We start from the raw sequence: 11240 nt of genomic DNA, 5'->3' as shown, positions 1-11240 counted from the left end.
CTGTCACCCCGCCATTCGGTCCCGCCGCTGCCAGCCAAGGCAGACGCGCCGGCCGCACTTACGCCAGAATCGCCAGTTGCTGACCGGGATGCAGCTCCAGCAGGATCAGATGCCGCCACTCCCAACGCAGCGGAGTCTGGCTCTTCCCTGGTCGGCAGCGAGAAGCTGATGCGTAACAGAACGCTTAGTAGCCGCAGCGCTAGCCCAATGCTGTCTCCCGACACCGCAGCCCCGGCTGCTTCCTCCCCTCTGCCACTCCACAATGGAGGCACTTCAGACAGCAGCCAAGCCGCGCAGATTCGTGTGCCATCGTCTCAGCATCATTCAAATACGCCCCTCCAGGACATCGCCGCATCGTCAGCACCTCCGAAAGAATCACCCACGAAGGTGGGCGCAGCACCACCAAGCACACGCCACCCTCCTCTCTCGCCAAACGCTGCCTCCTCCTCAGCCGGCGCAGAACGCGCTAAGGACGCTACGGCAAAGGCACCTGAGGAGGACACCGCCGAAGCAGATGCGCCGCCTCTCGTGATCCGTACGGCTGCAGGCACCTCCACTACATCCGTGACGGCTGAATGCCTGCCATGCGTTTGCGAGCCCGACAGCGGTGACGCGTCTTCGGTTAGATTTCAAGTGCTCGCACGTTGGGGAGCTGAGCAGCAAATGATGCTCTTCCGCTTACGAGAAGGCACTGCCTTAGATGACCTCCGCCGTGCTGTTCTCGACGCATTTTGCAGCGGCGTTGCTGGCACTGACGACGAACCACCTCTTACGATGGAGGTGCGCTATGTAGCTGCGGGGCAGCTCCTCCGCGTACTGCTCGTTGACGAGGCGCAGTTGCTTGATCTCCGGGGAGCGCTTTTGGTGGACTCGGCGGAGATACACGTCACCGCACCGACGACCCCGCCACCTCCGCGACGCGTAGAAGAGGCGAGCGGGAACACCAGTGGCACGGCGCAGGTCGCAGCGGCTGTCCTGCAGCTGCTTGCAGATGCGGTGGTGCAGCACTTGGGTTCCCGTCCATCCGTCTCAAGTGTCGAAATCAGCGACCTTGTGCGTAGTCAGCTGGGCAAGCAGGCGGCAACCGATCCCTTTCGCGGATTCCTGGACGGCGCCGTCGCCACTCCGTTTGATGCACCCACTCCCGATCCTGATGGTGCCGCCTCTTGGGGAGCGCATGTCTTGCCGTGGCTCTCCTCTGTGCTTGACGGGATGCAGGCACCCCCACCGGCCGCCACAGAGGTTGCTGTGGAAGTCGCCTCATCGTTGCTCCGCTCACTCCTGTGCGATGGAGATTTTCTTCTTGATCAGCTCGCCGCTTCCGTCCGTGCTGTCGGTGACAATGATGAAGGCAGCGGCACTGCAGCCCCAGGTACCACTGTTTGGCCGTCTCTCGCCGCCTTATGGACTGACGCCGGTCTCGCAACCCCGACGAGCTCCTCGAGAGCGGAGTGGCATCCCTTTCGCGCAGCGTACGTCGGCGGTGCATCTGGGTGGAAGACGGCGTATGCGGCGGCCCCGGCCGCTATGTTAGACTTGATTGCTGCCGGAGTAATGGACGGCGTGTGGGCCTTTCCTCGCCGCAGACACGCGCAGGCCGACATGGTGTGGCAGCGCAGTCTCGCCAAGGCCCACCGTGACTGCTGCGAGTCGATCAATCCCACAGAACTGGAGCGATACTTCAAGTCCGGAGACTGCCCCAATCGCGACGGTGCACTTGACCACCGTCGCGTCATCTTGAGCTGCGTTGGTGCGCTGCTGGCTCCACCATCGGCGTCAGTCGTCGACTATGCGGAATGGCTCACGCAGCACTTCCGGGGCAAGGTCGCGACCGTTCTCTATACGAACATGGTCGACTACGACGGCAGGTCGTCCCTCTCTGTTTTCCATGTCACGCAGATGTCGTGGATACTACTTCACCCGCAGTTGCGCCGCATCGGCGAAGCTGCGTCGTCTCTGACAACGCTCCAACGACTCCGTGCATGGGCCCTCCTCGCCACGGCGCGTGCGTGCCAGCGGCTCCACGTGCCCTTCCCTCCGTGCCCTTTACTTCACATTCACAAGGCGTCTCCGGTGCCTTTTACCGGACCAGCTCTTCCAGCAGTAGTCGCCGCAGACACCGCCGCCGCCGACGTGGCGACCGCGACACCGAAGCCCGGGGCGTTCTTTCGACCTCCGTGTGATGTCGCTGCTGCTGACGCTCCTGCTGCTGCGCTGCTTCGCCCTTCACCGCCATCAGCTGGCGTGCCACCGCTGACAGCTCACCAGGCGGCCCCACGGAAGGTGCAGTACGCATGCAAGTACAACTTCGACGCATTACACCGCCCCGTTCATCGAGGCAGTGGCGACGCTAGGTAGTTTTCATTTCTTCTGGGCATTACTGTTTTGGCACCCGTGTCGGTGTTGGGCTGTTGTGCGGAGCAGCAGCTGCTTGCAGGTGATCCTGCTTTATGCAGAGAGACGCACGGCTGGCGGAGGTTGCGTTTCCTATGCTTTTATCTTCTCCCCCCGTCTCCCATGAGGACGGGGGACACCTCAGAGTCGTGCCGAGGACTGGTGCCCCACGCGGTGGGGAGGCCCAGCGACTGCAGCCTGCTCTCGGGTGCGGCTGCGAGCTCCTGGTGCCGGCACACAAGTCGGGGCTGGCGTTTTTCCGAGGATACATGCAGCCATGATTATGTTTGTGCCAGCTCACTACGAATCGCGTCGACTATTCAAAGAATGTACGTATCAACCAGCTGCTTTTCTGTTTTCTTTGCGTCGCGTGGATGTTGAGTGTACTACCGGACTGAGCCCGCGCTGTATGCAGTGGCATCGCAGTGGGCCTGGGTGCCGCCAAACGGTGCTGGTCGGCTCGGTTCCTGGACATAGCCGTGGCGCAACAGAGGTGGGTGAGCTGTGGTCGTGTGTGTTTGTGCGTCTTTCAGCTGAGATGTTCGCCGTGAAATGGATGTGTTCGAGCTAAAATATGTTTTGACTGTCTTTTTTTTTCGCTCTCTCGTCGCTGTCATTTGCGTGGCCGCGACTGCCGCGCCGCGTCCCCTCTGGAGCGGTTGTCGTGCTACCTCCTTTTTAGGTCTCTCTTTGTGTGTATATATATATATATTGATGTATACTATAGGCCGCCGTTCTCAGACGTTTCCCTCCTTCGTGACTGTCGCCAAACGAGGGTGCGGTGCCGGAGACGTGCACTTGTGCGCGAGTGTGGGTCGACGATGTAGCGTGCCGTGCGCCCCATCCCACGACGCCGGTATTGTAGGGCATCCCCCTTTTTGTTTTGCTTTGTGATGTTTGGCCGGCTGCCTTTCACGTCACGCCTCCCTCTTCGTGTGCCGCATGCGCGCCCCTTTTCTTTTTTTTCGTTGGCAGAGGTGTGCGCCCGCAAGTCGGCGAGGAAGTGACGCAGTGCCCGCATTGCACCTGCCGCGCTGTGCGATGGCTAGCCGCTACTGTGTGTGCGCTTACGGAGTTCTTTGAGGGTCTCTGCCCGTGATCATCTAAGTCGTGCGCCCCTCCGCCAGTCGTAAGCAGAGGCGAGAAATGCCATGCAGTAACTGCTGTTATTAGACACACTCGTGCTTGGCGGTGCTGACACTGCCCTTGAGTGGCTTCCAAGTACATAAAGGCGTCCTGGAGATGCGTGATGGACGGGCTGTTGTACTAGTCTGTGTGCCCATACTTATATGCAGTATGTGCGCGCCAGCGGATGCACAACGCTGCCGATGGCGACGAAGGCGCGTCGCCCTCTTTCAAACTTCCTTCGCCTCCCTCTCCACCGGTGCATGCTGCTCGGTGAAGCACTTCTTAACATCCCCCGATTTCGTCACATACGCACCACTTCCATGCGCGGCTGCTACTGCTGCTAACGTTTTTCCTTGCCTCTTTCTGTGGTGCAGCTTCACGCAGGCGAAGAAGCGCCAGTGCTGCGCCTCCCACGTTATCGCTGCTGGCCTCCTCTTCCCCCGTTACACACACACGCACACACACACACACACAGACTCCCCACAACCCCCCTTTTTCGCCTACACCCGTGCCTCTGCTGTTTTCTTCTTGGTGCTCAGCAGCAGCAGCACGAGTGCCACTACGGAGCACCTAAGCACTGCCTGCCCTCCGCCTTTGTACTCATCTATGCTCCGTCGTCTGGGAAGTACGCTGCTCTGCAGCGTGACGCTGGCGAACGGAACCGTCCTCAAGGGTGACCTGAACCCGCACAACCCCAGTCTGCTGCTCAAAGGCATTACCATTCTGCCCGACGGGCGTGTCTACAGCGGTTCGTATGACGCGACGTGTGGCTTCCCGCTGCCGGGGAGTCAGCTGGAGGAGGACGGCGATCTCTACCGGGGCGAGTTCAACGCGCAGTGGCAGCGTGAGGGGCGCGGCGAGGCATGGTTGGCGGACGGCACCCATTACGCGGGTGTCTTCAAGAATGACGAAATCACCGAGGGCGTGGTGCGCATTCCGAACGGCACGACGGAAGTTGTTTTCGAGGGCACACTGAAGGACGAGGCGTTCGTGAAGGGCAAGCTGACCCAATCAGATTTTGTGTACGAGGGCGAGTTCTCAGATAATGAACCTCATGGCAAGGGCAAGCTCGTGTTCGCCACCGGTGCTGTGCAGGAGGGCACCTTTTTCCACGGCAAACTGCATGGTCCCGACTGCAAGATGAAGCTCGACGGCGGGTTCGTCTACGTCGGAGAGTTCCTCGACGGCCAGATCCGCCGCGGCACCCTTTACACGCCCACCTACACATATGAGGGTGAATTCAACGAGCACGGGCGTGCTCACGGCGAGGGTGCGCAGACGTACCTCATCAACGAGCCACGCCTCACCTTTACCGGCATCTGGACCAACGGCGCCTTGGTGCGTGGTGTTTGCATGGACGAGTATGGTAGCGCCGTGGATTGGCAGAACAATGATGAGTTGCAGGCCAAGGTGCTTGGCGGTGCGACGGGGAAGGGCAGCGAGAGCGTGGGACTGAACAGCTACTGCAGCGCACGTATGAAAGAGGCAGCGCAGCTGCACAATGACATGCAGCGCAGCTACGCAGAGGATGCGGAAGCCGTTGCTCAGTCGACCGGCCGCTTCCCCACAAAGATGGATCTGGGCTACGAGGGCAGCATCGCGCACGAGAACGAGGCCGTGATGCAAGCGCAGCAGCGGCAGATGCAGGACATCGAGCGCTCCAGGGAGGCGCTGTCGGATAGGGCGAAGGAATTCGACACCATCGCCTCGGGCGCACGCGGCAACATCATTGGAGAGATCGATGAGAACATGGCAAAGATCCAGTTTAGACGCCAGGTGGGCGCGGAGGAGGTCTCTGCCGCGCGCGTCGACGAGCAGTTTGAACGCTTCATGAAGAGCTTCAAGAAGCCTTCTCCATTGCCTGGTGCACCGGCGCAGGTGGCACAGAAGCTAAACATCGACGGTAACGCGCCATGGAAGGCGTTCACTCCGTCGAAATAGCGCCTTTTTTCTTAGGCAGCTTTTCTTTTCGTCGTCGCCCGTTGGCGGCTCGTGCAGCTGATGCAGCCTCCACGTCCGCGTCGACTCACCTCTCTAGCGCTGTGCGCTCATTCACCGTATGCGCGGCGTTCGCGAGGAGTTCGTGCGTGCGTTTCTGCGCTTTGTGGTGAGGATGCCGTTTCTGCCCAGCCGCTGTGTAGTCCCGTTCCCGCTTAAGCTGTCTCCGGCCCTTCACCTTGCCGCCTCTTGCGTACGTTGCTGTGGCTTTTCTCGCGTGCCTCCGTCCCTGCGCCCCTCTGCTCCGCTTCGTCTGACTTTGCAGTCTCCTCCTTTCTTGTAGAATCGAGTGGGTGTGTGTGTGTGTGCGCCAAAGGCATCCGCCGTTCTGGGCGTCTCACGCGCGTCTAAGGTGGTGAGCAATGTGCACTACCAGCGGTGGTGAGGGCGGTTCCTGCGAGCTGGCAGGCTGGGCGCTCTGTCAGGGCTCACAACTTGTGCACTAACAACGAGACAACGGTACGAACGCGATCGCGGAGCCCACACACGTGCACTGCCAGTTGATGCGCATCGGCGGTCCTCGCGCCCGCCATCGCCGCGTCGTTGCACTTCGGCTCAAGTGCGTCGTTGCCGTAGCGGTTTGCCGCTGCCATCGCTCTTTTGTGTCGTCTGTGCGCGCGCCCAACGTTAACGGCTGCCACGGTGTTGAGAGGATGCCTCGCGTTTTCGGTCGCTGGCGGAGCGTCCTGCCTCGCGTCAGACGCCTCGCCTTCTCTCTTCCTGCCCTCTAACTGTCAGTGCCCCCTCCAAACTCCCTCGCCCCTGCCCTGCCGTTGTATTTGTGAAGGACCGCGAGACGACGGCGCCACCCACGCGCACATACAAGAAAGGAATCCCACTAGCCGAGGACGAAACGCATACAGGACGGTCGGGCGGACCCCCCCCCCCACCCTTGAGCACACCTACGGCAATGCGTCGTGTCGCCCGTCTCGTCACCGGGGCAGCCGCTCGCAGCGCTTCAACCGGCGAGGCGATCTCAAACAGCATTGCATCCCACACGGAGCGCGTGTCAGAGGAGTCGCACCCGCTCCTGTATCAGGTGCCTGTGCTAGCCTCGCGCACGGTCGGCCGCGAGGCTGAGGTGCGCACGCTGTGGCAAAACCTTCTGTGTGGTCGCCACTACCAAGTGCTTGCCGGCCCTGACGGTATCGGCAAGTCCACTATCGCTGCCGAGTTCTGTGACACAGTGAAGCACAGCCATCGGTTCTCCTGCATTCAGTGGTTCAACGGGCAGCATGCGCTTCGGTCTCAGCTGCAGCACTTCTTCGCCTCCATGAAAGCGCGGAAGGAGAAGGACGTGCTGCTGGTTGTGGATGACGTGGCCTCTCCTGAGGAGGTGGTGGCGCTCGTTCCAGAGCACGCGAGTGTGTACGTGCTGATGACGACCAGCGCGGCAAATGTGACAAGCTCGACGAAGATGGCGTGCCTCTCTCCATCTCCTCTCTCGCCTCAGGCGAGCCGGCAACTCTCGCCGGAGCTGACGTTCTCGCAGGAGCTGGAGACGGTGTTTTACAACCTGGGCTATGTACCACTGCTGGTGCACATAGCCTCCCTGCTCATAAAGGGAGACGTCTGCCGTGCGCCCCAGCTGGGACGCATACTGACGGAGAAACGTGTGCGGCGCGACGACACCCTCAGCATCTCCGCGGCCCTCTCGGTGCTGGCGGATATTGGCATCGCAGAGCTGGAGAAAACGTACCCCGACGCACGCGCGATGCTGCGCGTCATCAGCTGCTTTCACACAGGCGACGTGTCGGACGCTGTGGTGGGGGCCATCGTCGGGGAAGCAGCTGGCGACTTCTCCGTCAAAGCCTCGCAACTCGGCATCTTCTCGCCCAAGTGGGAAGAGGGCGCATTAGCGTTGCACCCGCTCGTTGCGAGGGTTCTGCGCGGACCACTGGATGCACACGTGTTGACGAAGGCGGCAGACGCACTGCTGAGCTTGTGGCCTCGCCGCTGGCGCGGGAGGGGAAGCCGCTTCGCCTACAATCTTGTCTGGCACACGTATACGGTGGCGCAGCACTTTGCAGCTTGCGAGGCCGCGCTGACACCGGCCATCTTAACGGCCATGGACCGCAGTGCCACGTTCCTCGCTCATGTCGAGGCGCGAGACTTCGCGGTGGCGGCCCAGTTGTGGATGCAAGTGTACGAGCAACACGTAGCGCGGCAGGAGGAGGCGTCTCCGGACAGTGTGCGGATGCTGCGGGAGTGCGGCCGCCTGCTTCACTTCCTGAAGGACCCCCGCGCAGAGGAGGTCTTGCAGCGCGCATGGAAGGACTGCGTGGTGGTATACGGGAAGAGCTCCGCCGAGTCGGCGCTCATTATGGGCTGCCTCGCGCCGTATTTACCAGCAAATAACGATAATCTGTCACTGGTGGAGGAGGCGGTGGCTGTGCTGGAAGGGCGCCTCGCCTCTGTCGACCTCGTGCTGGCGAGGGAGGAGCTTCGTATGCTGTGGCAGACAATCTTTGTGCTGCTCATGTGCAAGGGCCAGTACATGACGGAGATGAAGTTGGCCATTCCGGACGATCTCATGCGTGCCCTCGAGCGGGCCGACGCCGAGGCGAAGAAGATGGGGTAAGCAAGTCTTTGACGAAAGGTTTCGCTACCACTGGTGCACGGCGCTGCTGCTCCAACCTTTTCGAGGGGATGCACTTCTCTCTCGATATATATATATATATATATCGACAGCGCCGTTTCTCCTTGTCTGTGCAGGGGCTGTTCACATACTGGGTAGGCAGGGTGCAGGAAGGGGTTGGCTAATGCAGACTTCCATGTGGGCGTAGGGTTCAGGCGGGTGCGTGTTAGAGAGCTCAGGTTGGCCTGTTCGCATCATGCACGTGTGAGAGTCTCCGTGAGTCTGCGCGTGCGAGCGTGGCGCATTGGCTTAACGCACCTCCTCCTGCTTCCCTATTTTATGCACCCACTTTTCCTGGCCGCTGCTCACGCTGTGAGCGGATTCAGCCATAGAAAAGACGCATACGCGCGTGCGCGCGGCTGGCGGTGCTGTCGTTTGATAGAGAACGGCATGTGTTCTGCGGGGGAGGGCGCTGCACACCTCCCACACGCACTGGCAGGCATACATGTACCTGCGCTCGAGCATGTGTGTGCGCCGGCGCCGTCTTTCGAAAATCGTCATTTTCTGCCGCCGCGCGGGCGTTGACATGCGCACGCTTCTTCCGGGCTTCTCTGCGTCCGTGCAAGGGCGTTTGCGCGCGTCCGTGTTCGTGAATGCCTTTCGCGGCATCAGCTGTGGCTGGTCTCATTTCTCGTGCTCGGCAAAGAGACATGGGGCACCGACTTCCTCTTTTCTTGTTCTCTCACCGTCTGCGAATCTCTCCGTGTGTCACACGCGGCCTCTCTCTATCTCCTTCTTGACCCTCTCTCTCGTGCGCCGCGCCTTTCACTGTGCCGGGTTGGCCGCTGACGATGTGCTTGTCTACGCCACGCCTCCGCGCATCGCTTTTCGTTTTGCTCTTTGACTCGGGCTTCCGTCGCCCGCGCGCACACACGCGCCGCGTCTGCGTGCCACCAAACATTTGCACTCTTTTCACAAACGAAGCAACAAGGCCAAACCGTCCAATTCACAGCACCCACACATGTAGGTCTCGCCATCCCCCCATCCTCCCTCCTCCTCAGCGGTGCACCCCGCATTCACACGCAGGGGCGCATAAGCAGACCTTCACACCTAAGCTCATCATTCCTTGTCACCACCCGCACCGCTCGCCCACTTCTCTGTGAGCCGGTGTCTTGTGTCCTGGTGAGGTGGTGGGTGGGAGCAGAGCACCTTGCGTTTCTCATCACCTTCCTTTTCCCTCGAGTGTTCTTTTGTCGGTGTGGCGGAACTCCGTGCTTCCTGCTCTGCCTTCTGTTTTAGCCTCCGTGTGCTTCGTTGATTTGTCACCTTCCATTCCATCAGTGCGGCACTGCTCCCCGCCCTCCTTCTCCGCCCTCCTTTCTTTGATCCGCTATTTCGACCAGCTCGCGACGCAACGGTATTCTCGGACTACTGACATCACGACGGGTGTGCACACCAACTGCTCAATGGTGGGCAGGAGTGCACTCATATGCGTTGCGATTAATGCTCCGAATTTATCAACGGTGCTCTGTGACGTCGTTTTCCGCGCATCCAGCCCGACGATCTGCCGCGTCGTGGATCAAGGCTGCACATGCGTTCTTAACAGAGCCACCTTGGCCGTTTTACAGCTGCCGACTACGAGGCCGCCACCGCGGACGAGTCGGAGTGGCGCAGCGCTGCGCAGGCGCTTGGGTCATGCGGCAAGACGTCATTTTTCTCCCATCTTATCGGAGAACCAAAGGCGGTCATATTGGCCACGTCGTCTCAGCGAGGCGGGAGTGCCCCCTCGCTCTCCGCTGCGTGCGGTTTCGGCAAGAACCTTCTGTTGGCCTGACTGTCGGAGTGGAGGGAACGATGGCGGCTTGGCTCTTTGACGAGCGAGCGCGAACGTGAACGGGCCCCCGCAGCTCGGCCTTGCTGCCGACTATAGAGAAGAGCCGAGTCTGCAGCCGATCGCTGTGAAACGGGTCGGAGCTGCTTGATCAGCACGGGTCTCCCTCGCAATACTGACTCGGTCATGAATTCTACATGCACGATAGCGGTGCGGCAAGGCTATGCCGCTGGAGAACCTGCGCTTCTCCAAAACCCAGATTTTCCTAGGTGAGCGCAAGCAACGGTAGATGGCGTTGCTCCGGAGCGACCTGCGACCGTGGACACGTGTGTGCCGCCGATACGATGGGCGAAGTGTCAGCGCGACTGCAGCGCATCTCACCCGGCCCTGACTGTGCTGGTGGTGAGGGGAGCCTGAGCGCCCGCCCACGGCTGCACCGCGTGCTGGTTGGGACAATGCGAGCGTCTGCGAGGCGACCTGCGTGGCGGATGTGGGTGGGTCGAGCTTGAGGCGGATGCCGTGCTCAGATGACTGAGTGGGCGCGTTGCCGTGGCGTGTGTGTGTGTGTGTGCGGCTGCTTGGCACCACGCGATGGGGCCCTGTGAGAATGGCGGGCGGTGCAGCGGACCTGAGCTGATTCTCTACTTCAGAACGGCCGTAAAGAACAGTAACGACAAACTTCTTCCCACCTGCCCCGTCTTGCCCACTTCTACTGCTCTGTATCTGTCTCTATGTGAAACATCCCCGTTACCGGTCTTTGCTAATATGCCCACGCTACATCGACTACGCCGCATGCACAACACTTGTCTCACACCAACTTTCCCATCAGCGCGTCAACAGCAAAACACTTCTGTTGCCTTTCGCCTTCACTAATCTCACGTATCCCCCTCCGCCGAGCCATGTCTCTCGTGCTGAAGAAGAGCATCGATGACGCCACCTTCAGGGACAAGAAGGTGCTCATCCGCGTGGACTTCAACGTCCCCGTGAAGAACGGCAAGATCACGAACGACTTCCGCATCCGCTCCGCCCTGCCAACGATCCAAAAGGTGCTGAAGGAGGGCGGCTCCTGCATCCTGATGAGCCACCTTGGCCGGCCGAAGGGTGCTAGGATGAGTGACCCAAGGCCGGAGAAGGGCGTGCGCGGGTACGAGGAGGCCGCCTCGCTGCGCCCGGTTGCTGCGCGCATCGCGGAGCTGCTGGGACAGAAGGTGGAGTTTGCGCCGGACTGCCTGGACGCTGCGGTGTACGCGTCTAAGCTGAAGAGCGGCGACGTGCTGTTGCTGGAGAACGTGCGTTTCTACGCGGAGGAGG

The 11240-nt window shown here is 60.7% G+C and overlaps 4 protein-coding genes across 4 annotated transcripts in view; all 4 read left to right on the top strand.

Annotated features, from left to right (window-relative positions):
• The window catches only part of LINJ_20_0160 (conserved hypothetical protein), a gene marked incomplete at both ends in the record, with an annotated part of 4066 nt that extends 1708 nt beyond the window's left edge, over positions 1-2358 (top strand). Inside the window, one exon of the mRNA XM_001465109.2 lies at positions 169-2358. Within this exon, the coding sequence (XP_001465146.2) occupies positions 169-2358 (2190 nt within the window). The remainder of the gene's footprint in view (positions 1-168) is intronic.
• Positions 2359-4128: 1770 nt separating this feature from the next.
• Positions 4129-5463, top strand: LINJ_20_0140 (conserved hypothetical protein; the record flags this gene model as incomplete). The annotated part of the gene is made up of 1 exon (XM_001465107.1): positions 4129-5463. One exon carries the CDS (start codon positions 4129-4131, stop codon positions 5461-5463), a length of 1335 nt encoding a protein of 444 aa, XP_001465144.1.
• A 967-nt stretch (positions 5464-6430) lies between these two features.
• LINJ_20_0130 (conserved hypothetical protein) lies at positions 6431-8101 on the top strand (the record flags this gene model as incomplete). Its single annotated transcript, XM_001465106.1, has 1 exon — positions 6431-8101. One exon carries the CDS (start codon positions 6431-6433, stop codon positions 8099-8101), a length of 1671 nt encoding a protein of 556 aa, XP_001465143.1.
• Positions 8102-10828: 2727 nt separating this feature from the next.
• The window catches only part of PGKB (phosphoglycerate kinase B, cytosolic), a gene marked incomplete at both ends in the record, with an annotated part of 1254 nt that continues 842 nt past the window's right edge, over positions 10829-11240 (top strand). Inside the window, one exon of the mRNA XM_003392393.1 lies at positions 10829-11240. This exon is cut by the window's right edge and continues 842 nt beyond it. Within this exon, the coding sequence (XP_003392441.1) occupies positions 10829-11240 (412 nt within the window).

Source organism: Leishmania infantum, chromosome 20, assembly GCF_000002875.2.
Source record: "Leishmania infantum JPCM5 genome chromosome 20".
Taxonomy (NCBI): domain Eukaryota; phylum Euglenozoa; class Kinetoplastea; order Trypanosomatida; family Trypanosomatidae; genus Leishmania; species Leishmania infantum.
Note: the sequence above shows the minus strand (reverse complement) of the source record. Positions and strands in the feature narration are given on the sequence as shown.